The sequence below is a fragment of the Microtus oregoni genome, unplaced genomic scaffold, assembly GCF_018167655.1.
Source record: "Microtus oregoni isolate MIOR12 unplaced genomic scaffold, Mior012 000074F_ref0000038, whole genome shotgun sequence".
Lineage (NCBI taxonomy): Eukaryota > Metazoa > Chordata > Mammalia > Rodentia > Cricetidae > Microtus > Microtus oregoni.
This window is the reverse complement of record NW_024544004.1, coordinates 2499254-2526393: the sequence shown is the minus strand read 5'-3', so window position 1 is coordinate 2526393 and position 27140 is coordinate 2499254. Positions and strand designations below refer to the sequence as shown.

The 27140-nt window shown below is 38.6% G+C and overlaps 1 protein-coding gene across 1 annotated transcript in view; it reads left to right on the top strand.

Moving 5' to 3' along the window:
• LOC121441298 (ribosomal protein S6 kinase alpha-3-like) overlaps nucleotides 1-27140 on the top strand; it is a 140654-nt gene that overhangs the window by 105683 nt on the left and 7831 nt on the right. Inside the window, exons 11-20 of the mRNA XM_041642436.1 lie at nucleotides 52-140; nucleotides 7042-7106; nucleotides 7411-7513; nucleotides 9586-9710; nucleotides 12151-12276; nucleotides 15565-15654; nucleotides 18139-18297; nucleotides 19141-19302; nucleotides 21387-21463; nucleotides 22575-22692. Coding sequence (XP_041498370.1) covers nucleotides 52-140; nucleotides 7042-7106; nucleotides 7411-7513; nucleotides 9586-9710; nucleotides 12151-12276; nucleotides 15565-15654; nucleotides 18139-18297; nucleotides 19141-19302; nucleotides 21387-21463; nucleotides 22575-22692 — 1114 coding nt within the window. The remainder of the gene's footprint in view (nucleotides 1-51; nucleotides 141-7041; nucleotides 7107-7410; nucleotides 7514-9585; nucleotides 9711-12150; nucleotides 12277-15564; nucleotides 15655-18138; nucleotides 18298-19140; nucleotides 19303-21386; nucleotides 21464-22574; nucleotides 22693-27140) is intronic.

The window sequence follows — 27140 nt, the reverse complement described above, 5'->3', positions numbered from 1 at the left end:
AAGATGAAATGCCTCCAAAAGTTAAATGTTGTTACATGGGTTTATATTTAGAGCCAAACTTGGGATGCCACAGTTTCTGAGTCCTGAAGCCCAGAGTCTTTTACGAATGCTTTTCAAACGGAATCCTGCAAACAGATTAGGTAATGACATTGAATTACTTAGTTTCCTTCATGAGTTTGTGTAGGGATAAGTCCCGCCCCTTAAGGGGCGTGTTCGCCTCCGGCTAATGTCTGCCTATAAATTTGGCGAGCAAGCTCCGACCTCTCGCTTCTGCTTTCCTGGTCTCCGCGGGAACGGTGGTTCTGTAAGTCTATTTCTACATTAAAGCTATATATATATTTTTACACTCTGTCTGCATTCATTTACGCCGCTACATTTTGGCGTCCAACGTCGGGCTATTTTGCCCCCGACTCAAGCGGGTAGCCCGCTACCTAACACAGCACCCTCCTGGGTGCTGTTTTTCAGTTCGTGACTCCGGCCCCAGTGCCGAGTCCGAGACCCACTCGGCAACACAGGCCCATTCTGCCTGCCTTGGCTAAGTTTTGCAGCGGAACCCCACTGCCTGAATTAGCAGAAGCTCAAGTACTTGCGGTTTTGCAACAAAAGCTGCCACAGTGTCAGATTTGGTCTGTTACAAAGTGACTTGGCCGGTTGTGGTGGTGCACGCCGATAGGATTTGCTGAAGGAGGCAGAGGCAGGAGGATCACAAGTTTGAGGCCGGCCAGGCAGTGGTAGAGCACGCCTTTAATCCCAGCACTTGGGAAGCAGAGGCAGGCAGATCTCTGTGAGTTTGAGGCCTGCCAGGCCTTGGTAGTGCACGCCTTCAATCCCAGCACTTGGGAGGCAGAGACAGGAGGATCTCTGTGAGTTCAAGGCCAGCCTGGTCTACAAGAGCTAGTTCTAGGACAGGCTCCAAAAACACAGAGACAACCACTGACAGGAACTGATCTTTGCAGGTAAATTTTTTTCTTTTATAAATAAAATGTCTGAACACATTACTGTTCAAGAATTTAATGATTTTTTTAATTGTACCATGTGGGAGATTTTACAAGAGGTGTCTATCACCCCACATATATGGATCCTTCTGGGATTCGTAGTTTTCATTGGCATCAAATGGTTTGATAATAGAAATATGATAAAGTCTTTACGAGACGAATCCAGGAATCTTAAGGTAGAGATTGAACGCTTAAAAACAATTGAGAATGACAACAATCTTCTCAAGAATCAGTTTGAAGTTCTCCAGGCTGATAACAATCTTCTCAAGAATCAGTTTGAAGTTCTCCAGGCTGATAACAATCTTCTCAAGAATCAGGTTGAAGTTCTTCAGACTGATGTTAAGGAGAAATTCATTACTATGGAAGAGGGAACAGCTGATCTGGACCATAAGATTCAGTCCCTTTCTGTAGGAAATGAAACATTAACTGAGAGAATCAAAACTGCTGAATGTGACAATCGGATTTTGTCTAAAGCTTATGACAGATTGACGGAAAGATTGTCAATACAAGAAGGCACGGTTTATGCCATAAAAATTATGTCCAAAGATGAGATGTTATCTCTAACGGACAAACTTCATACATTAGAATCCTCAATGAAGGCTTTGGAACATAATTCTGGACAGGAGATTCAGACACTGCAGAAGGCAATGGTGAATAGAATTGAAAAGATTGAGGAATTTCTAAATTCTGATGAAGAAGAGCAAAGGGTAGAAAGGAAAATTTTAACTACATCTGTGGGTAAGTCTCTCCGGGACAATTTCCACAAAGCTCTACCTACAGCTCTACCTGCCTTTCCCGTAATAACAACAGAGAAGGTGATTGGTTCCAAAAACCCTAGGGTCATCAAGGAGGATACATGGGAGCCTGTGCGTATGAATGATCTCAAGGAAATAAAACAGGCTGTCATGACTTTTGGGATGCAAGCCTCTTTTGTTAAAGAGATGCTAAGATCTTGGGCCACGACAAGCAGAGCAACCCCCTCAGACTGGCTCCAGCTGAGCTCTGCGGTACTTGAGAGTGGACCGCAATTGAAATGGAAATGCTTATTCAGGCAAGAGGCTAGACTCTTAGAACAGCAGGAAAAAGCGAAGGGAATTGACATTTCCCTAGATCAAATTCTAGGTGAAGGGCTCTTTTCCGATCCTCAGGAACAAGCTAATTTGGATGAAAACACACTCTCCATGTGTACTACAGCAGCCTTAAGGGCTTGGGACAGGGTACAAGACCCAGGACAGAGAATGGAATCATTTGTCAGAGTTAAACAGGGTCAGAGAGAACCCTTTAGTGACTTTTTACAAAGATTAACTAAGGCTGTACAAATAGGAATATCTGACCCAGAAGCAAGACGTATAATGATTGAGTCTTTGGCTTATGAAAATGCAAATGTGGAATGCAAAAGGATTTTGGGTCCTTTAAAGCTCAGATCAGCGCCGTTGGAAGAATGGGTCTTGCATACACTCAATGTTGATACATTTGATTATGGCACTGAAGCATGGGTAGAAGAAGCAATTTCCAATGGTAAAAGGAGACACCAGAATACCAAATGTTTTAATTGTGGAAAAATGGGTCATATTAAAAGGAATTGTAGACAACGGATTTTCAGAAATAATAATAATAATAATAATAATGCATCTTTCAGAAATAATAATAATAATGCATCTTCTAGAAATAACAGAAATAGGAGGACTCAGCCTTCAGGTTTATGTAGAAGATGTGGAAAGGGCAGACATTGGACGAATGAATGCAGGTCTACAAGAGATAGACAAGGCAACCTGATACAGCCGGGAAACGTGAGAGGGGGGGCCTCACAGGCCCCCATGGCAAACATGGTTCAGTCATATCCAGTTTCTGCAGAGAACGTGCCTCATCAGGACAATTAGGAAGCCCCATGCCTACTGTTACAAGCAATAATGATCAGAAAGATAAGTTACGTGTGTTTTGGCAAACTTCTATAAATGATCAAAGACCTAAACTGAGAGTGTGTGTAAATGGCATTTTTATTACTGGCCTGCTGGACACAGGTGCTGATGTAAGTATCATTACCCCAGAATCTTGGCATCCGTATTGGCCTCTTCAAAATGTAAATGTTCAGCTCCTGGGAATTGGAACCCTATCTCGAGTAAGGCAGAGCACGAGATGGGTTGAATGTATAGGGCCAGAGGGACAAATAGGAAAATTAAAGCCATATGTAGCCAATATCGCAATGAATTTATGGGGTCGTGACCTATTGCAACAATGGAATACTGAAATTAACATTCCTGCTAAATCTAGAGCCTATATTTCTGAGAATAATATTAAAAGATATTACAAACTGAGAAAACCGGCCATTCGGGCTGTAAAAGAACAAGCAATTGATGTCCCTTCAGAGATACCAACAGCCTTGCCTCTAAAATGGTTGACTGAGAAACCAATATGGACAAAGCAATGGCCTTTAGCTGAGGAAAAGTTACAGGCTTTAGAACAGCTGGTACAAGAACAATTAGATGCTGGACATATAGAAGAATCTACAAGCCCTTGGAATTCTCCTGTATTTGTGGTTAAGAAAAAATCAGGTAAATGGAGAATGGTGACAGATCTCAGGGCCATCAACAAGGTTATTCAACCTATGGGCCCTCTGCAATCTGGAATTCCTTTGCCCTCTTTATTACCAAAAGGATGGCCTCTCATAGTTATTGATTTAAAGGATTGTTTTTTCACTATACCTTTGCAAAAAGAAGATAGAGAAAAATTTGCCTTCACAGTGCCTACTTATAACAATTCTCAACCTTCGAGGAGGTACCACTGGACCGTTCTCCCCCAGGGTATGTTAAATAGCCCCTCCCTGTGCCAATATTTTGTGAACCAACCATTGCAAATAATACGCAAGAAATTTCCCAGATCTATAGTATACCATTACATGGACGACATCTTGTTATCCGATTCAAACATGGATACCTTGAACAGACTGTTTGAAGAAATAAAGATACTTTTACCTAAATGGGGATTGCAAATAGCTCCTGAAAAGATTCAGAAGGGAGATTCTGTTAATTATTTAGGTTATAAAATAGGTTTGCAAAAAATTAAGACACAAAAAGCACAAATTAGGAGAGATCGCCTACGGACTCTTAATGACTTTCAAAGACTGTTAGGAGACATTTCCAGTCTACGACCAGCTATTGGAATAACACCTGATCTAATAATTCATTTGAACAAAACCTTGGATGGTGATAAGGATTTAAACAGTCCCAGAGAATTAACAGCTGAAGCAGAAAAGGAACTGACAATGATTGAGGAAAAATTACAACAGGCACATGTGGACAGGGTGAATCCAGAGCTCGATTGTATTCTCGTCATACTACCATCAAAAATTTCTCCTACTGGAATTTTAATGCAGAGAGATGATATTATTTTGGAATGGATCTTTTTACCACATAAACCAAGTAAGAAACTGAAAACTTATGTGGAAAAAGTCTCTGAGTTAATTATAAAAGGCAAGCTGAGACTTCGTCAACTAGCAGGCATAGACCCAGCAGAAATTATAGTGCCTTTCACTGCTGATGAACTAAAGAAATTATGGGAAGATAATGAACCATGGCAAAGAGCTTGTGCTAATTTTTTGGGAGACATTAATAACAACTATCCAAAAAGCAAGAGGCTTAACTTCATAAAGAGAACTTCTTGGATTCTTCCTCGAATCGTCCGTGATGCTCCAATAACTGGAGCCCGTACATTCTATACTGATGCCAATAAATCAGGGAAGGCAGGTTACAAATCAGAAGACTTGGATAAGGTGGAACAAAGTCCGTATACTTCTGTCCAGAAGGCGGAATTATATGCCATTCTTATGGTGCTAAGGGATTTTAAAGAACCTATTAATATAGTTACAGATTCACAATACGCAGAAAGAGTTATTTTACATATTGAAACTGCTGAATTTATACCTGATGATACTGAACTAACCTCATTGTTCCTCCAGGTTCAAGATTTGATCAGGAACAGGCTTTGCCCTATGTACATAACACACATCCGATCCCATACGGGTCTGCCAGGTCCTCTAGCACAAGGTAATGCAGAAATTGATCAATTATTGATTGGTAGTGTGCTACAAGCCTCTGAATTTCATAAAAAACATCATGTTAATAGCAAAGGTTTGAAGAAAGAGTTTTCAATTACATGGCAACAAGCTAAGGAGATTGTAAAGAAATGCCCTACTTGCTCTTTCTATAACCAAACGCCACTGCCTGCAGGGGCTAATCCAAAGGGCACCCAAAGGAATGAAATCTGGCAGATGGATGTGTTCCACTTTGCAGAATTTGGCAAATTAAAATATGTACACCACACCATAGACACATATTCAGGTTTTCAATGGGCTACTGCCCTGAGCTCAGAAAAGGCTGATTCAGTAATCACACATTTATTGGAAGTTATGGCCATCATGGGTATACCTGCGCAAATAAAGACAGATAATGGTCCAGCATATGTATCTAAGAAAATGAAACGGTTTTTTGATTATTATAATATAAAACACATTACAGGTATACCAAATAATCCTACAGGTCAGGCAGTTATAGAAAGATCAAATCGTACTATAAAGGATATGCTGAACAAACAGAAAGGGACTGAAAATACCCCCAGAAATAGATTACATAATGCTTTATTAACCTTGAATTTTCTTAACGCTAATGAGAAAGGAACGACAGCAGCAGAAAGACATTGGATAATGGAAAAGTCTGCTGAACTAAATCAACCGATTTATTTCAAAGACGTGCTGACCTCTCAGTGGAAGCCAGGAGATGTGCTACGTTGGGGAAGGGGTTTTGCTCTTGTTTCCACAGGAGAAGAAAAATTGTGGATACCATCAAAATTAATAAAGTTTTGATTTGAAGAGGAGAAACCTCTTGGAAAGGTGAAATGACAACTCATCCACAACGATGATATTCATACAGGTGGTAAGAAAAACATATAGAATGGGGGCAGGGTTCTGTTCTTATCTCCACAGGAAAACACTCATCTTTGAGAAATTCAAGGGACCCTGGATGTTTGGATACTGACAGATGGAAAAATACCTGCCCAATAGGAAATATCAAGACAACTGAATGGGTTGTGTAAGTAATATTAAACCATATTTCTAAATTTATAAAGCTGGTTTTGAAGTTGGACTCTGGCTCAGTCCCTCTCCAATTCCAAGCCTGTTAGTAAGAGAATGTTGAGCACCAAAAACACTCCATCTGGAGCCTTTCTATTTGGCAGAACTGGCCTTTGGGCAAAGAAATGCCCATACCTCAACCACTGACACAGACGCAGAGTGTGCATCAATGGATAAAACAGGACTGTCATATCCTGCCAAGACAGGGTAAGATAGTTTTGAAAAGTTCCTTGCCTTTAATAATGGTATGTCAGTTATGTTAGGCCTTAGCCAAAATTGGTTGACTCAACGTTGCAAACGAGACTTTGGGTGATTGCCCAGGTAGTCAGTTGTCTCTGTCAATTGTTGCACATTTTGGATATATCTCGTTTGTTGAGTAGTGTTTATTCCCTTCTCAGATTTTTGACTGAGTTGAAGATTATATAATTGTAGTTACTCTTTACATTATTTGGACTTCTTGAGATAGAATGTTTAGCAAAGCTTTTGTTCTCAATATTGTTTGTTGTATTTATTATTTGTTGTTATTGTATGTAGTTGTATTTGGTTTAGTTCTGTCTTATTTAGACAAAAAGGGGAGATGTAGGGATAAGTCCCGCCCCTTAAGGGGCGTGTTCGCCTCGGGCTAATGTCTGCCTATAAATTTGGCGAGCAAGCTCCGACCTCTCGCTTCTGCTTTCCTGGTCTCCGCGGGAACGGTGGTTCTGTAAGTCTATTTCTACATTAAAGCTATATATATATTTTTACACTCTGTCTGCATTCATTTACGCCGCTACAAGTTTGTGTGGGTTTTTTCAGGGGAAGGTGGATATTTATTTTTTTAATGGGGTTATTATATATTCATAAGTAGTCAAAGCAAAAAGTGTGAATGATTGTGCATGTTTGTCCTCAAACTAAAACTACTAACCAGTCAATTTCTGATAGGTGCTGGACCAGATGGAGTTGAAGAAATTAAAAGACATTCATTTTTCTCAACAATAGACTGGAATGTAAGTACAGGCTGAAGACACACTCGAGGGACTTTTCATGGGAGCATTTCCAAGGTTATAGGTTCTCAACTACTTTAAATAAAAAAAGAAAAATTTGAACTATTTTTAAAAATTAACCCATGAGGGGGTGGCACACACCTTTAATCCCAGCACTTGGGAGGCAGAGGCAGACGGATCTCCTGTGAGTTCAGGCCAGCCTGTTCTGCGGAGCTAGTTCAAGGACAACCAGGACTACACAGAGAGAAACCCTGTCTCGAAAAAAAAAAAAGCCAACCCGTGTCTAAATCTTCATTGTTTCCAACAGAAACTGTATAGAAGAGAAATTCACCCACCTTTTAAGCCTGCAACTGGCAGGCCTGAAGATACATTTTACTTTGATCCTGAGTTTACTGCAAAAACTCCCAAAGGTAAAGAGAAAACATGAGAACTCAAATATAAGGCAGTGGGTATTTGTTTCTGGTTCAATCAGAAAATCTTTTCCTTGAATCTCCTTGATTTGCTGTATATCAACCTTGCATTTCCCCCCACCCCAGCCAATAAAAATGTGGAGCCATTGGTAGATCATGATGTAGGACTGTGATGTCTAGTATGATAAGTCATGTGTTGCTGATAGATTTAATTATAATTTAGTTTTTTAATCATAAGTAGACACATTTCAAAAACTCTGTAACTGTATGTGGTTACTTACAATATTGGACAGCACAGATCAAGAAAATTTCCCTTGTTTTAATAAAATGAATGGGATGACTTTAATTTCAAATACCATTAGCCCAATAATTCATTGATTTATTATGTTCTTCAAACAACATTAACTCTTTTCTAGGCTCTGAGAGTAGATTAGTGTTGTTTGTTTTTGCTCTTTTGAGGGACCTGCCACCCAACTCCCAAATAAATCGCACATAGAGGCTTATTCTTAGTTATGAATGCCCAGTCTTTGCTTGACTTATTTCTAGCAGTTTTTCTTTTTCTTTTTTTATTGAAAAAATTTCCGCCTCCTCCCCACCTCCCATTTTTCCCCTCTCCCCACTCCTCTCCCCACTCCCCCCACTCTTCTCCCCCTCCCTCTCCAGTCCAAAGAACAGCCAGGATTCCCTGCCCTGTGGGAAGTCCAGGTCCTCCCCCCTCCATCCAGGTCTAGGAAGGTGAGCATCCAAACAGGCTAGGCCTCCCACAAAGCCAGTACATGCAGTAGGATCAAAACCCTGTGCCATTGTCCTTGGCTTCTCAGTCAGCCCTCCTAGAGAGTCCAGTTTGATCACATGCTCCATCAGTCCCAGTCCAACTGGCCTTGGTGAGCTCCTAATAGATCAGCCCCACTGTCTCAGTGGGTGGGTCTCCCCTCGCGGTCCTGACTTCCTTGCTCATGTTCTCCCTCCTTCTGCTCCATTGGACCTTGGGAGCTCAGTCCAGTGCTCCAGTGTGGGTCTCTGTCTCTATCTCCATCCATCGCCAGATGAAGGTCCTATGGTGATATGCAAGATATTCATCAGTATGGCTATAGGATAGGGCCATTTCAGGCTCCCTCTCCTCAGCTGCCCAAGGAACTAGCAGTTTTTCTTTTTTTTTCAATATTTATTCATTTATTATATATACAATATCCTTTGTGCGTGTATGCCTGAAGGCCAGAAGAGGGCACCAGACCCCATTACAGATGGTTGTGAGCCAGCATTGTGGTTGCTGGGAATTGAACTCAGGACCTTTGGAAGAGCAGGCAATGCTCTTAACCACTGAGCCATGTCTCCAGCCCTCTAGCAGTTTTTCTTAACTTAAATTAACCTGTCTACTTTTTGCCCCTGGAATTTTTCCTTTTCTTACTTCTGTCTATCTTCCTTCTTACTCTGTGGCTGGCTGGGTTGCTGGCCCCTTGCATCCTCCTCTCCTCCTCTTGCTCCGTCTCTTTCCTCACAGATTTCTCCTGTTTATCCTCTCTGCCTGTCAGCCCTACATGTCCTTTTTCCTGCCTTGCTATTAGCTGTTCAGCTCTTTATTAGCCCATCAAGTGTTTTACACAGGCAAAGTATTACAGCTTCACAGGGTTAAACAAATGCTGCATAAACAAAAGTAACATACCTTAAAATAATATTCCCCAACAGATTAGTAGGCTGATGGTTGCAATAGGTAATCGGGACAGATCTAATACACTGCCTCACTGAGGTATTCTAGACAGCAAGAGGTACCTAGGTGTGTGTGTATATGTACACATACCGGTAACTAACAACTCTAGCGTAAGAGAGAAAGTTCAAAACGTCAACTGTTTGTCCCTTAAATATTTTTCCAAAGACTCAGGCTGAACAGGGGTGGCACATGTCTTTAATCCCAGTACTTGGAAGGCAGAGACAGGTAGCTCTCTGTGAGTTCAAGGCCAGCCTGGTCTACAGCATAAGTTCCAGTACAGGCTCCAAAGCTACAGAGAGATCGTATCTTGAAATATAAAATTATTTTCCAAAGATTCTTCTTAGTAATTCCTCATTCTTTTTAGATTCGCCTGGCATTCCGCCTAGTGCTAATGCACATCAGCTTTTTCGGGGGTTTAGTTTTGTTGCTATTACCTCAGATGATGAAAGCCAAGACATGCAGACAGTTGGTGTGCATTCAATTGTTCAGGTAAGTGGTGTCTCAATAACTCAGAATTTGATATGTTATGATATCTTTTAGTATGTGAATAATAAGATTAGATATTATGTGCTGACTTTAATGAACCCCTTAACATATTTTAAATCATTTATATCAGAGAAATTTCTTTTATATATCATTGCAAAGGATGCATGAACCTATATGTGATTTGAAAGTGAAATTCTAAGAGAACTAAGATAAACATCACTATTTTGTTGCCCCCTCTTCTATATTTCAAAATATTTATTAGGCCTAGTATATTTCATCCCTTGCCTCTGTCAGGTCAGCTATAATAGACTGAGGTCTATAAACCCATGATGCCTGCTTAACACACATTATAAAAAGTAAGAAAACAAACATCTGAGGTTTTGTCAACTATCCTTACAGTTACTCTTACAGCACTGCCATTGTTGCAAAAAAGCAGCCATGGTGCCACTTGTATTTGGGTAATCCTAACATTCAGGAGGCTACAGCATGAGGATCAGTTTCAGTTGATAGGGGCTGCAGAGTTAAATCCGGGCCAGTCTTGGCTGCTTAGTAACATCAAGTAAAAACATTATAAAACTATCAAAAAATACAACTATAGACAGTTTATGTGCAAATGTGCTATGCTGGATGCCAGTAAAACTTAAATAAATACAAGCAGTAAATAAACTCAAGGCAGGAACCCTGAGGCAAGACTGAAGCAGAATCCAAGGAAGGACACAGCTTGCTGGCTTGCACAGTCTGCTTTCTTATACAACTCAGGACTACCCACTCAGGAATGGCATTGCCCAAAATGGGCTGTGCCCTCCCATATCAAGCATTAATCAAGAAAATCTCCCCCAAACATACCCACAGACCAATCTAATGGAGGCATTTTCTCAGTTGAAGTTTTGTCTATTCTGATAACTCTAGTTTGTGTCAAGTTAACAAAAAATTATCTAGCATAGTACCCTTACTCCTTTATATGATTGATTATCAGATTTGGGGCAAACAAGTAGGTAAAAGACTTCAGAACCTAGTTTCTAAATGCATGTATGTGGGAATGAGTGTTAGCAACAGAAAACTAAACTGGTAAATATTGTGAAAGGAATATAAACTATGAGATTCCCTTCTTTTTGTCATAGTATTGTAGGAAGATAATTTTAGTTTATCCTGTGTGATCATTATTCATTGTGTACATATTGAGATAATATACATCATAATTGTGGTTACTGTTTTGAAAACTAAAAATACTTTGAAAATTTTTAATTCATCTTTTAAATTATAGGTTTTAATTAGCCTTTTGAAAAAATAATATTTTTTTAGGAAAAATTAAATTGTTTTTGGATATCATCAATGCTTGAATTTGTTGAATTTGCTCAGTGAATAAGTTGCTGTTTTAAATTGTTTTTGTTTTATATTGCCTGTGGTGGGGTTTGGTGTTGGGCTGGGAATTTAACCCAAATCCTCAAGCAATGATAGACAGTCTGTCTTATCTCAAATCCTCAAGCAACGATAGACAGTCTATCTTATCTCTGAGTCACACCCTCAGCCCTACTCTGAAGTGTTTGTGAGCTTTCTTATGTAACAGAGGTCTCAAACTTCCATCCATTTTTAAAGATACTCTAAATGCATATAGTTGTTTGAGGAGGGAAAGAGCCCAGGGGCTAGAAATATGAAAACAACTTCCCATTCTTCCAGAGGACTTGAGTTTAAGTCCCATTGTCCACATTAGGAAATTCACAACAATGTATCTGCAGCAACAAGGAATCCAATACCTTCTTCTGGCCTCTAGCGCCCCCGAAACATGTAACATACAGATACACATGCATAAATTATACACACACACACATAAGCACAAGCTCAAGCCCTACAAAATCATAGAGAAAGAAGTAGACAGAAAGCTCCACCCCTAGCCAAGAACCTATTTGCAACTCATACCTGCTGGAAAAAGGAAAGTTTGTATTTTTCAATAGAGTAAAACTGAGTATGTCAACTACACTCTAGGACAGGCTTTATGCTCCAGAGTAGTTGTCCAACACAAATCAGATTCCATGGAAGGGTGGAGGTGTGTGTTCCTGATTTTTTGTATTGTGTTCTTTGGCTTATTTTTTAAGACAGAGAAAGAACATGAAATGATATGGGGTCTGGCAGAAGTTTGGGGAGAGGAAAGACTATGATCAAAATATATTGTATGATAGTCTCCAAAAACAAAAGAGGCTAAAATCGAAGATAAGAGTATAGATGAACTATCAATTATTTCTGTTTTTATGTTCTACATATTAATTTCTCTTATTAATATAAGTACCTTCAAAGGGTCTATTTCACATACTATAAATAACATTTTTATTAATATTTGTATTAGTAATAATATCAGCAATACATGCTTAGTAAAATATTCCTTGATTATAAAAATGCATTAAAGACATTACGGAGCTCTCTTATCAACCTTTGATTTTGTTTGTAGCAATTACATAGGAACAGTATTCAATTTACTGATGGATATGAAGTGAAAGAAGATATTGGTGTTGGCTCATACTCCGTTTGTAAGAGGTGTATACATAAAGCCACAAACATGGAGTTTGCAGTGAAGGTAAATATTTTTAGATTTAAAATGCAGCTCTTAGAATTCTTAATCATACATGTCAGTGTGAGTTAAAAATTACACTCTTCAACCCAGGTGCGTGCACCTGACTATAATCTAACCACCCAGGCGACTGAGGCAGGAGAATCATGAGTTAGAAGTTAACCTAGCCAGTATGAAAAGACCCTCCCTAAAATAAAATACATTCTTCTCTTTTGTAATAAAATAAATTGAAGATAAATTTAAATTTTAGGGTTAGTGATCTTCAAAGATTTTTATTTTATTTTTATTTATTTATTTATTTTTAGGTTGTTCACAACAGGGTTTTTCTTTGTATCTTTGGCTGTCCTGGAACTCGCTTTGTAGACCAGGCTGGCCTCGAACTCACAGAGATCCGCCCACCTCTGCCTCCTGAGTCCTGGGATTAAAGGTGTGCGCCACCACCCACACAAAAATTGGGTTTTTTTGTTGTTTGTTTTTGTTTTTTTGATTTATTGTTTTTGTTTTTTGAGACAGGATTTCTCTGTAGCTTTGGAGCTCGTCCTGGAACTCACTCTGTAGTCAGGTTGGCCTTGAACTCACAGAGATCTGCCTCTCTCTGCTTTCGGAGTGCTGGGATTAAAGGCTCGCACCACCACTGCACTGCCTGGCTGTGTGATCTTCAGAGATCTTAATCTGGAATCATGGGATCCCATTCTGCTGAAATCAACAAGATGGAGATAGCTCTGTAGTCAGATCAGAGAAGCACCAGTTTCTACCTCATGATTTTTAATAGGACTCCTATACTAGGAATAGCTCCTACTTTATGATCAGAGTATCAGGGAATTACTGAAAACTATGTGCAAATTTTGTATTATGTCTGGTGAAAATACTCATACCTTTCTTTATATCTAAAATGAATCTTTGAACCATTAAAAGAATAAGAACCATTATCATTTCTCATCATTAGTAATTTTAATTTCATATGATATTTTAAGACAAAAGTATCCAGGCCAAAATCTGAGCATCTAGTTTTGTGATAAAGTTTGAATTTTAAACCTTTAGCTATGAATGAACAAGCATATTCAAATTCTGCCTTTTATGATAGTCATCTATCCTTTTCCACTTAAAGTAATTCCTAAAGTTTCACAGTAGTTAATAAGTATGAAGAGTTCCTGTTTAGTTAGGGAAAGAGTAACAAATTATTATTACTATGTAAAACTGGATATGATTACTTTAAAGAGGCGTGAATGCCCATGAAACTTTCTATCAAATACAATGAGGAAACTTAGAAATGCATTTCACATGCTATTCTGCTGTATACTGTTCTTATTGAAGTCTAAAGTGAATGGAAATTTCAGATTGCTAACATTCAAGAGAAAAAGGGAATGGTATACTTGATAGGCAGTTTAGGAATGTGTCTTACCTCCATAAACACATCAAACATGTCCTGAGGGCCTATTTTAGAATGATTGCCGGCACTGTGAGGCCAGCCTGAGCTACAGGGTTACTTTGAGGCTGATCAGGACTACAAAATAAGAATCTGTCTTAAAAACATATAAAAACTGATGAAAATTGAACATAAAGACCACAAAATTTGTTTCAGACTACTCTTTGAATGAATTGAAAGCCAAAATTGAGCCAAGTTCCTGTCATTTCAGTATTTGGGAGCAGAGGCAAGAAAAATCAGGGGATGTCACCCTCGCTGAATAGTGAGTTTGAGGCCAGTCTAGCGTCCATGAGACCCTGACTCATAAAACAAAGCCCAGATTGTAAATGAGACAGAGACAGAGACCCACATTGGAGCACCGGACAGAAATCTCAAGGTCCAAATCAGGAGCAGAAGGAGAGGGAGCACGAGCAAGGAACTCAGGACCGAGAGGGGTGCACCCACACACTGAGACAATGGGGATGTTCTATCGGGAACTCACCAAGGCCAGCTGGCCTGGGTCTGAAAAAGCATGGGATAAAACCGGACTCGCTAAACATAGTGGACAATGAGGACTGCTGAGAACTCAAGAACAATGGCAGTGGGTTTTTGATTCTACTGCACGTACTGGCTTTGGGGGAGCCTAGGCAGTTTGGATGCCCAACTTACTAGACCTGGATAGAGGTGGGCGGCCCTTGGGCTTCCCACAGGTCAGGGAACCCTGATTGCCTTCGAGCTGATGAGGGAGGGGGACTTGATCGGGGGAGGGGGAGGGAAATGGGAGGCGGTAGCGGGGAGGAGGCAGAAATCCTTAATAAATAAATAAATTAAAAATAAATATAGCACTTAGGGCTGGAGAGATAGTTTAGGAGTTAAGAGGCCAGACTTCCCTTGCATTGGACCTGGGTTTGTTTCCCAGTACCCACATAAGTAGTTCACTGTAGTGTATAATTCCAGTTCCAGGAGATCAAACACCCACTTCTGATCTCCGAGGGCTCGTACACATACGTGGTAGACATACATGAAATAAAATCATTTTTTATAAGAAAGATAGCACTTGCTGCTCTTCCAGCAGACCTAGGTTTGAGTCCTAGAACCCACATGGGAGTTCACAATCATCTGTAACTCCAATTCTAGAGACTCCAACACCCTTTCTGGCCTCTGTGGTCACCAGACATATATGTGGTACACAGATAGATATACATATGTAGGCAAACACCTATTCACATATAATTTTAAAATGTGTGTGCATAGTACTTGAACATACTAAAACATTCAGAAAAAAATTAAGCAACTGACATAAAAGAGTTAAAAGGCTATGTTAATATTTTAAAGAGCTTTATTATTAACATACTTTTAATCCCAGCACTCAGGAGGCAAAGACAGGTGGATCTACGAATTCAAGGTAGGTCCTGGACAGACAGGGCTATACTGAGAAACCTTATCTTGGAAAAAAAAAAGCAAATTCCATTCAGTAAGCTAATGACGGGATTGCAGACTCATGCATCTGTAAATTATCTGTATTGATAGGAGATTAGAAGTTCAATTCTCAAATGTTTGAGAAATAAATTCAAGGGTAGAAAAAAAGTGATATGGTAACTTTATTGTTGATAATTTTTCTTGATACTTTTGAGTTTTCAGTAAGTCCCAAATTTACTACAAACTTGCCTTGTAGTGACCTAGTAGGAATGTGTCAAATGGTTAGCCTTATTGGCCATCTATATAAAGACTAGTTTTCTAATGAAACAATCTGGCTAAGTAGTTAATTACTACTGACTGGTAAATGGCTTATATGTACAGTGTTTACATGTGATGATACCTAAGGTCTATAACTATAAACATTGAAGGTTGATGCTCATAAAATTTCATTTAAAATGTCTGCCTTTTAGATAATTGATAAAAGCAAGAGAGACCCAACAGAAGAGATTGAAATTCTTCTTCGCTATGGACAGCATCCAAACATCATCACTCTAAAGGATGTAAGTAGATTCTTTAACAAAGATCACTTGAGGCAGTTGTCAAACTCATATTTGGGATATTTTTCAAATACTATGTGGTAGACAAAGCTTACTTCAGAGTGGTCAGCTTAGAAAGTAAATTTGAGTGGATGAAAGAGGAAATTATTATCTTAAGCAAAGTCTCCGAGACTTTGAATGACACATACTGCATAGTTCTCATATGAGGATCCCAGAGTGTGTGTGTGTGTGTGTATACAAGTGGGGGTATATATAGGTCATGAAACTAGAAAGGTGACCATAAGAGGTTAGATAAAGATATCTTAAGGGAGATTTGAAAAGGGGACATGAAATCATAAGAGGAGACTTGTAGGGGAAGAGGGGCAGGGGATTGGAAGGGAACATACTGGAGGAAGAGGACTGGTTTAAAACAAAACAGTATTTATGAAAATTCATTAATGAAACCCATTACCTTTTATATTAACGTAAAAAATAAAATATAAAAAGTAGATTTGAAAAAAATACTGATTGCTAGAGAGACAGCAGTTAAGAGCACTTGTTGCATTCCCACAGGACCTAAGTCCAATTCCCAGCACCCACATCAGGTGGCTTACAACCAACCACCCGTGATTCCAGCTTCAGGAAATCTGATGATTCTGGCTTACTTAGGCACTAACAGTCACATTCATGTGCAAATATACACATACTTAAAAATAAATCTTAAAAATTAATAATAAAACTTTTAAAATATGTAATTAATTTTCTGCTTTTGCTTTAAAAAAATTGCTGGGCAGTGGTGGTGCACGCCTTTGATCCCAGCACTTGGGAGGCAGAGGCAGGCAGTATCTCTGTGAGTTCAAGGCCAGCCTGGTCTATAAGAGTTAGTTCTAGGACAGCTAGGACTGTTACACAGAGAAATCCTGTCTCAAAAAAAAAACCAAAATGAATAAATAATGTACTTTAACATTAGTGCTTATAGCATGTGAATTTGAGCATGTAACTCTCAATATTCAAGATTGATTAGTCTTTTTGAAGACTCCTTTTTTTTGGTTTTTTGAGACAGGAACTAGCTCTTGTAGACCAGGCTGGCCTCAAACTCAGAGATTGGCCTGTCTCTGCCTCCCAAGTGCTGGGATTAAAGGCGTGCACCACCACCTCCCAGCCTTGAAGGCTCTTTAAATTGTCCTCCCACCTGCCTTCCTCTGTAGCAGTTTTTTTTTCTTTGCGTTTTTCATGACAGGGTTTCTCTGTGGCTTTGGAGCCTTTCCTGGAACTAGCTTTTGTAGACCAGGCTAGCCTCAAACTCACAGAGATCACCTGTCTCTGCCTCCTGAGTGCTAGGATTAAAGGTGTGCGTTACTACTGCCCAGCACTCTTTAGCAGTTTTTAATATTTGTTTACACACCCTATGTTCTGGCCATGCTTTATTTGGGATGTAGACGTTTTAGAGCATGCATGCCTCATTTTCTACTAGTGCTCTTTGAATGTGTAGATCCTGAAGTAGGAATATCATTTCCTTTATTTACCTAGTTGACTGCCACAACTAAGACTTTGCTACAAGCTGCTTCCTCCCAGGAAGCCTTTCATGCCCATTACCACCACCAGGACAAATGAGGTATTCTTTACTTGGGATATCCAGATAACTCTTTCTCCTGTGGCTTTTATTATAGCTGAATATTGACAAAAGTATCCACTTCCCAAGTAATTAGTCAGCTCTCTCTTGCTGCTAGTGCACACATAGACTCAAAGGCTATCTCTCTAGATGTTGGCAAAACTCTTATTTTCTCAGAATAATTCGTCTTACATAACGAATGTTGACTAAGCCAGGTGGAGGCAGAGGCAGGCAGATCTCTGTGAGTTCAAGGCCAGCCTGGTCTACAAAAGCTAGTTCCAGGACAGGCTCCAAAGCTACAGAGAAACCTTGTCTTAAGAAACCAAAAAAAAATGTTAACTAAGTCATATTAAATGTGAAACTATTCACTGTAAATGACTCTTTAACATAATCTCCAGAACTGTATTGGTTTTGTAGACAGAAGTTTTTGCCCCACCCAGTCCCACAGCCATTCAGGCCCAAATAAACACAGAGGCTTATATTAATTATAAACCTATTGCTCAGGCTTATTACTAACTAGCATTTATAACTTAAATTTACCCATAATTCTTGTCTTTGTTTAGCCACGTGGCTTGGTACCTTTTCTCAATAAAGCATTCTCATCTTGCTTTCTCTGTGTCTCTGCCTTTCCTCTTCCCAGAATTCTCCTTGTCTGGTAGCCCTGCCTATACTTCCTGCTGGCTACTGGCCAATCAGAGTTTTATTAAACCAATATGAGTGACAAATCTTTACAGTGTACAGAAGCATTCTCCCACAGCAGGTTTTTCACAAATTTTTCTTTAATATGCATTTTTTATTTCTTTTAATATAGTCACTCATCTTTAGTATGTTTAAGAGTAATTTAGAGACATGCATAGAGCTTCAAATAATTTTTGTTTCTATTTTAAACTTTATAGGTGTATGATGATGGAAAATATGTGTATGTAGTAACAGAACTTATGAAAGGAGGTGAATTGCTGGATAAAATTCTTAGACAGAAGTTTTTCTCAGAGCGAGAGGCCAGTGCTGTCCTGTTTACTATAACCAAAACTGTTGAGTATCTTCATGCACAAGGGGTAAGTCTTTTGAGCATAATTTATGCACACATATATTCATATACACATTCTTTTTTATTCAAGATAAAATTGAAAATATAAAAGTAATAGAAAACTGTAATGAGCTTTATTATCCTGCTTTTCCTTTACACAAAACTTTTGTATTGAGCCTGAAGTACGTTGAAATCTTAGCATACTTATATTAATTTGTTAATGCTTTTCAAGAAAAAGTTAATAAGATCTTTGGACCTGTAAAACATAGCACTGTGTATCCTTGGAAACCAGGCCCTCTTAAAATTATAAGCAGAAAACGAGAATGGTGGTTTGAATCCACATAAACGAGTAAAGCCAAGTTCTCAGCTAAGTAAGTGATCTCGTTGTTTTCTCCTGCATACAAATTTTAGTAGATGATAAAAAAAGAAAAGAAAAATACTAATATTTTTTAAAGAATGAAGTCTGGAAGAAGGGAGAAATGGGAAATAAAGAGGAGGAGAGAATATCATAGGGAGAAAATTTTGCTTATTTTTTAACATTTTTTAATTGATAAAATAAACTTAAGGTATAGATCAAAGATTTTCTTAAGTATTTTTGTGTGTTTTTGGTGCATATGCACATGCATATAGATTATGGAGGACAACATTGCTGTCATCCTCAGGAATACCATCTGTCTCCTTTGGGTCAGGTTCCCTCACTGGCCTGAAGCTCACCAATTAGGTGCAACTCCTAGCCGATGAGCATTTTATAGTGTTAGGATAATGCACTCATCAGCTTGTTAGGTACAGTTTTTGACAGTATGAGAATAAAGAAATTTCAGTGAGTAAATGTATTGTGTTAACATAAATCTCTAATTTGTATTTCAACTAGGTGGTTCACAGAGACTTGAAACCTAGCAACATTCTTTATGTGGATGAATCTGGTAATCCAGAATCTATTCGAATTTGTGATTTTGGCTTTGCAAAACAGTTGAGAGCAGAAAACGGTCTTCTTATGACTCCTTGTTATACCGCAAATTTTGTTGCACCAGAGGTAATTGTGAGGAATGTGCTTTCTATATTTGGGTATATTTAAGAACTCATTTTATATCTTTAATATAGGATGGTAATTATTGTTTAATTGAAGAATTACAGAACTGAACATTGAAATAAATTACCAGCCCTTTGTTTTCCTGTTTAATGCTTCAATGATATCAGATTGCCTATAGGAGAAAAATTTAAATTCCTTTAGTAGGATATTACAAAAGCTCTTTGTTTCTCTAGTATCCTCTTCCTGAAGTTCTAGCCACTTTTTACTCCTTTGCCTATCATTAACACTATTTTGTCCTCTTGTTTTGTTCAGATACTGGGTCTCAATTCTGTACCCAGCCTGGCCTTGAACTTGCAGTTGATCTACCTCAGCCTCACAAGTTCTGAGATTACAAATATGAACCACACAAACGTACAGCTTTGCCCTTTGCTTCTTCTTTTGACTGTTTTCTGCCTCCCCTCTTTGCCTACTGACATCTTACTTGAAGGTTCAGTACAAACTAGCTAGAATTAATTGGAACTCAAATTTGATGGAGGGCTTTCCTAACCTATAGGAAGCTCTAGATTTGATTCCCAGCTCCACAAAAATAAATAAACCATGTTTTCATCTCAATATCAGAGTCTTTATTAACATGATTTTGTTATAATACTTAAGTTGAATTGTTAACTATTTATATATGTTGATTACCCCTGCTAGATTCTACTTTTTAAAGAAACTGATATTTTTCAAAATTTATCATAGTTCATGTCTGATAATAATCAATGAAGATGATTAAATGTTTTAGTGAATCAAATAATCATGAATTAGTAGTTTTAGCAACTGTATCATCTATATGAGGTTGCATGTGTTCTTAAAATATTGTTATTTGCCAGGCGTGAGAGGCATGACTGTGATCCTAGTACTAGGAAAGCTGAGTATAGGATCAAGAGTACACAACCTGCCATGACTATATAGGAAGTTTGAGGCTAGACTGAGCTATAGAGTGAAATTCTAGCTCAAAAAGTAGACTATAGTCATTTCTATAGCCCCATTCAAAATAGAAATTTATTAAGAAAAATATCTCAAGTATGGCAGTACAGACACCTCTATCTAGTTACAGCACTAAGGCAGAGAGAGAGACAGGTGGATCTCTTTGAGTTCTAATCCAGCCTGGTCTACATAGTGAATTCCAGGAAGAACTACATAGTGAGATTATGTCTTAAGAAATATGTAAAGAAAATTTACCTTTGATTTGTTCTGTATCCTTCTTTGTACCCACAGCAATACATAATAAATGTAAATAAAAATACCAATGTTAAATTCATAAATGTATATATGAATAATTTAACATAATGTACATAAGTGTATATAAGAATATTCTAATATTTGATTACCACACATTTTATTTGATTACCACACGTTTTATTTGTTAATCATATTTTATTGAAGTACTTATTGTATTGTTTTGGGAAATACAATTTTGTTTAATATCCAAATATATGTATAAAAACATTAGAAAAGCTGGAAAGATGACTCCAATTAAGAGCACTTGCTGCTCTTGCAAAGGATCAGTAACTAACAGTCACTTGTAACTCCACTTCCATGAGATCAGACCCCTCTCTTGGCCTTTGTGGTGCACATACACCTGTGTGGTGGGATACACAGAAAGATATAAATATTGGGGCTGGAGAGATGGCTCAGCAGTTAAGAGCATTGCCTGCTCTTCCAAAGGTCCTGAGTTCAATTCCCAGCAACCACATGGCAGCTCACAACCATCTGTAATGAGATCTGTTGCCCTCTTCTGGTCGGCAGCCATACATGCAGAAAGAATACTGAGAATACTTTATACATAATAAATAAATAAATAAATTTTTTAAAAAAGATATAAGCCGGGCAATGGTGGTGCACACCTTTAATCCCAGCACTCGGGAGGCAGAGGCAGGCGGATCTCTGTGAGTTCAAGACCAGCCTGGTCTACAGAGCTAGTTCCAGGACAGGCTTCAAAGCCACAGAGAAACCCTATCTCGAAAAACCAAAAAAAAAAAAGATATAAATATTACTTTAAAAAAGATATTAGTGTGGTAATAATCATCTTTTACTTTTTCTAGGTTTTAAAACGACAAGGTTATGATGCTGCCTGTGATATATGGAGTCTTGGTGTCCTCCTTTATACAATGCTTACTGGGTAAGTGTGTACCATAAGCATTTATTTATCAATATTTTATTTAGATTATGTAGGCTTTTTAAGTTCCTATATTGTAATATCTTTCCATGTTTCTCATACTAATATATAGTATTATAATTATGTATATAATTATAGCTCTATAATTATATTTATAGGTTTATCTTTTTTTAGAGTTCCCTGTTGTTGTTTTTTTGTTTTGGAGACAGGATCTCACTGTATTGTCCTGCCTGGCCTAGGACTCATTATGTATATCAGACTGGCCTCAGACTCAGAGAGATCTGCTTGCTTTTTTCTCTCCAGTGCTGGGATTAAAGGGTTATCCCCACACCTGGCTATAGTTGTGTTTTTAATGTCTTACAATCTTAAATTAATTTTCTATACTTTTATTCTGATTATGTAATAAAAATACAGTTTTATATTATCCTAGACTGTGTCATAACTTAAAATACATATAATATTATGTATTAAGTCTGTCATAGGGTTTTATTGCTGTAAAGAGACACAGTGACCATGGCAACTCTTATAATGTGAAACATTTAATTGGGTCTATCTTAGATTTATTCCCTTATCGTCATGGTGGGAAACATGAAGGCATGCAGGCAGACTTGGTGCTGGAGAAGTACCTGGGAGTTCTACATCTTTTTTTTTCTTTCTTTCTTTTGGTTTTTCGAGACAGGATTTCACTGTGAAACAGTCCTGGCTGTTCTGGAACTAGCTCTTATAGACCAGGCTTGCCTCGAACTTACAGAGCTCTGCTTGCCTCTGCTTCCCAAGTGAGAGTTCTGCATCCATTGACTGCAGGAAGAGAATGAGACACGCTAGGCCTCTTGAGCTTCTGAGACCTCAAAGCCTGCCCCCAGTGACTGACTCCCAATAGTGCAACACCCTATGAGCCTGTGAAGCCATTTTCATTCAAACTATCACAAAGTCTAATTAATATAACCTATTATTTTCCTATGGAGCTTCATTTTACTGTCTTTTATTTACTTTGATAGACTCTAATAAAATATTACATTAACTGAACTATTCGGAATACTTTTAGAAACTATAGGTAAATGAAAACATTACTAACTATAATATGTATTGACATTTTAACTTTATTATAATCTAGTTACACTCCATTTGCAAATGGTCCTGATGATACTCCAGAGGAAATATTGGCACGAATAGGTAGTAGAAAATTCTCACTCAGTGGTGGTTACTGGAATTCTGTTTCAGATACAGCAAAGGTACGTGTGACTTCTGTTGTGGAATATTTAATCACACTGTGAAACTCCAAGACTGTGTAAATAAAATTTACTTTGGATCAGGGAACTGAACCAGCGACTAGTTGACAGGAATTAGCCATGGAGAGAATGGAGGAACCAGGAATACGGAGAGACACACAGGAAGGAATGGGGAGAGACTTAGATCTTTTTGGTTTAGGACAAGTGAAGAGATGCTTCTCTTGCGGGATCTCCAGCCAAAAAGAAAGATCAGCTGGTTGCTCCTTTGCTTCTCTGATACAGCAGGTTTTCACCACAACATCTGACTTCCAAGTTTTCATTGGTAAATATAACGATAGATAGTTAAAAACATACATTTGGTAGCCAAGGTTGAGCCAGTGCCAGCAGACCTGAAATTCCCCCAGGCTGCAGTCTGAGCAGCAGGGGGAAAGCTAGGCACACCTGATCGTAATTAGTTAAAATATCAGTAGATTCAGGTGCGGCTGCTAAGCTGACAGAAAAACAATAGACTTCCAACTACATGGTTGTTTCATTTTGTTCTGTTACTGGGCTAGGAATTGACCTCAAGACATCATATATGTTAAGCACACATTCTACCACTGAACTGTTATACCCTCAGCCATATTAGAGACTTTTTGGCCGGAATATTGGGGTGCTTAATGTGTGTGCATGCTTGTCAGTAAACAGATAGGTGTGTTTGCAAAAGGATGCGGAGCACAAGGACATGCAAGTTTGAGTTTGTTTGCTTTGTGATGGGTTCTCTTAGCAATCTAGAACTCACCATTTAGGGCTATACTGAGCCCCAGAGATCTACCTGTCTCTGCCTCCCCAACTCTGAGATTATAATGCATGCAGCAATGCTCAGCTTTTCCTTTGGGTACTGGGAGATTAAACTCAAGTCCTCATGCTTGTACAATGTTTTAGTTTGTTTTCTATTATTGTGATAAACAGTATGACCAAATCAACTTGGAGAGGAAAGAGTTTATTTGGCTTAACACTTTCTGATCACAGTCCATCATTGAGAGATGCCATGGAGGGATGTTGAGTCAAAAACTGAGGCAGAGGCCATGAAGGAATGCTGCTTACTGACTTGCTCTCCATGGCTTGCTCAGATTTCTTTCTTTTTTTTTAATTGATATTTATTGAGATCTCCATTTTTCTCTGCTCCTCTCCCTACCTCTCCCCTCCCCCCTTCAACCCTCCCCCAAGGTCCCCATGCTCCCAATTTACTCAGGAGATCTTGTCTTTTTATACTTTCTAATTCCCATGTAGATTATATCTATGTAAGTCTCTCTTAGTGTCCGCATTATTGTCTAAGTTCTCTGGGATTATGGTTTGTAGGATGGCTTTCTTTGCTTTATGTTTAAAAACCACCTATGAGTGAGTACATGTGATAATTGTCTTTCTGTGTCTGGGTTACCTCACTCAAAATAATGTTTTCTAGCTCCATCCATTTTCCTGCAAAATTCAAGCTGTCCTTATTTTTTTCTGCCGTGTAGTACTCCGTTGTGTAAATGTACCACATTTTTCTTATCCATTTTTCAATAAAGGGGCATTTAGGTTGTTTCCAGGTTCTGGCTATGACAAACAAAGCTGCTATGAACATAGTTGAGCACACACGTCCTTGTGGCATGATTGAGCATCCTTTGGATATATACTCAAAAGTGGTATTACTGGGTCTTGAGGAAGGTTGTTTCCTAATTTTCTGAGAAATCGCCACACTGACATCCAAAGGGGTTGTACCAGCTTGCATTCCCACCAGCAATGGAGAAGTGTTCCCTTTACCCCATAACCTCTCCAGCATAAGTTGTCATCAGTGTTTTTGATCTTGGCCATTCTTTTATTTTTAATTTTTTATATATTTATTTATTTATTATGTATACAATATTCTCTCTCCATGTATGCCTGCAGACCAGAAGAGGGCACCAGACCTCATTACAGATGGTTGTGAGCCACCATGTGGTTGCTGGGAATTGAACCCAAGTCCTTCGGAAGAGCAGGCAATGCTCTTAACTGCTGAGCCATTTCTCCAGCCCAATCTTGGCCATTCTTACAGGTGTAAGATGGAATCTCAGAGTTGTTTTGATTTGCATTTCTCTGATGACTAAGGATATTGAACATTTCCTTAAGTGTCTTTCAGCCATTTTAGATTCCTCTGTTGAGAGTTCTGTTTAGGCCTGTACTCCATTTTTTTATTGGATTATGTGATCTTTTGGTGTCCAATTTCTTGAGTTCTTTGTATATTTTCGAGATTAGACCTCTGTCTGATGTGGGGTTATTTGTAGTGAGGCAGAGCGGCGGGCTGCTTCCTGCTGCCTGGCTAGTTTAACCCCCAAAATAATTACACAGAAATGGTATTCATTTAAACACTGCCTGGCTCATTATATCTAGCTTCTTCTTGGCTAACATCTGGCTTTAACCCATATCTAGTAATCTGTGTATCACCACAGGGTTGTGGCTTACTGGGAAGATTCTAGCCTACATCCATCTCAGGCTGGAGAATCATGTTGTCTGCGTCACTGCCTTCTTCCTCCCAGCATCCAGTCCTGTCTTCCCCGCCTAAGATCTGCCCTATCAAAAGGCCAAGGCAGTTTCTTTATTTGACCAATGAAAGCAACACATAGAAAGAAGACCCTCCTACACCATTTCCCCTTTTTCTGTTTAAACAAAAAAGAAAGGCTTTCATTTTAACATAGTAAAATTACATATAAAAAAACCGTTATCAAGCAAGAATTACAGTCACAATACTTATATCTATTTTATCTTTTATCATAACTAAGGAAAACTATAACTATCTATCTATTCTTCAACTCCATCAAAGACTCCAGAAGGATATATTATTACCTAAGAAAACAAGAAGTAAGCAACTTCCAAAACTCTACAAATGACAGACATCTCGCTGTCTAGACAGTCCCCCAAAGTTCTTTTGTACTGTAGGGGCATCCATCTTCAGCCTACAGGCCCATAGTATCCAGAGACATTTCCATGAAGCAGGAAATTTCAAAGACAGTTCAGTCACTTTCTTCTGTGTCCTGCAGAATGTCTCTCAAATTCTTTTATAAAACAGGAACCCCAAAGGATCATCTCACCTTTTGGCAAGTTTAGCAGTCCTCTCTCTGCAGGTTCTTTATGTCCAGTTTATGCAACAGTCCAGGCAAGAGCAGTTTCTTGCCCAAATGGCTATTCAAACTCCATAAGGAGCCTCTCCAATGCCCATCTTCCTCTTGAAGTAGATTGGTGCTGCCAGGAGCAGACGTGTCTCATTGTCATGAAAAGTCCTAAGTTATTAAAACATTAAATGCCATATTCTGTAGTCTTTGAAAGATATGAAGAATGCCTATCTAACTGAAATATATCTCTATATCTAGAAAACCTAACTAACATGACTACAAGCTTGACTATTATTTATCATTATCTATTAACCTATATTTCTTAATTATACATTACATTTTTAAATGAACTACACAATCACAATACCTTAATCAATATCAGAAATACATATACATATAACAAAATTGACCTTAAATTTCTATCAATAAAGCAAAATTTATATGAATGTAAATTATTTATATCTATATCATATCCCCCTTTAAATGTAAAAGAACATTTATAAACAATATTTGGGAATATGGGGATAGTGTTTTCTCTCCAATCTGCTTCATGCTGTGTGGGAGCACTGTTAATCAAGTCTTTCATGGTATAACCTGTCTGCTAGGTTGATCTCAGTCAGCAGTTGAGTGAAGTAATTTTCTGAAGGTGTTCATGGTGATCTTTCAGGAGGGCATGGTCTATCATTACCATATTGGGATAGAAGCAGTCTACAGGGTCTCATCCTCTGTGAAAACAAAAGAAGAACCTCTTTTCCAAAGTATCATATCCTTAGATCCAAATTGTGAAGCCAAGGTAGCTTTATAATATACATATTGGATTAGCTTAGCAGACCACACAATGAAATGTCTCTCTGTATTTAGCTCCTTCACAGTTAAAAACTTTAAAGAAAACACAATAATGTACAGAATCCAGACTCTCTGAAAATTTTCTATTTTTACGTGGCTTATTTTTATTTATTTCTTTTAATCTATAACTGTTTGTACTCTATCTCTTTAAAGATTTTACCTTTTTTTCTTTTCTTTTTTTTATTGAGAAAAGGAAAAAAAAGTTTCCGCCTCCTCCCAGCCTCCCATTTCCTTCCCCCTCCTCCCACCCTTCTCCCCCTCCCCCCACTCCTCTCCCCCTCCCTCTCCAGTCCAAAGAGCAGTCAGGGTTCCCTGCCCTGTGGAAAGTCCAAGGTCCTCCCCACTCCGTCCATGTCTAGGAAGGTGAACATCCAAACTGGCTAGGCTCCCACAAAGCCAGAACATGAAGTAGGATCAAAACCCAGTGCCCTTGTCCTTGGCTTCTCATCAGCCCTCATTGTTTGTCATGTTCAGAGAGTCCGGTTTTTGCCCATG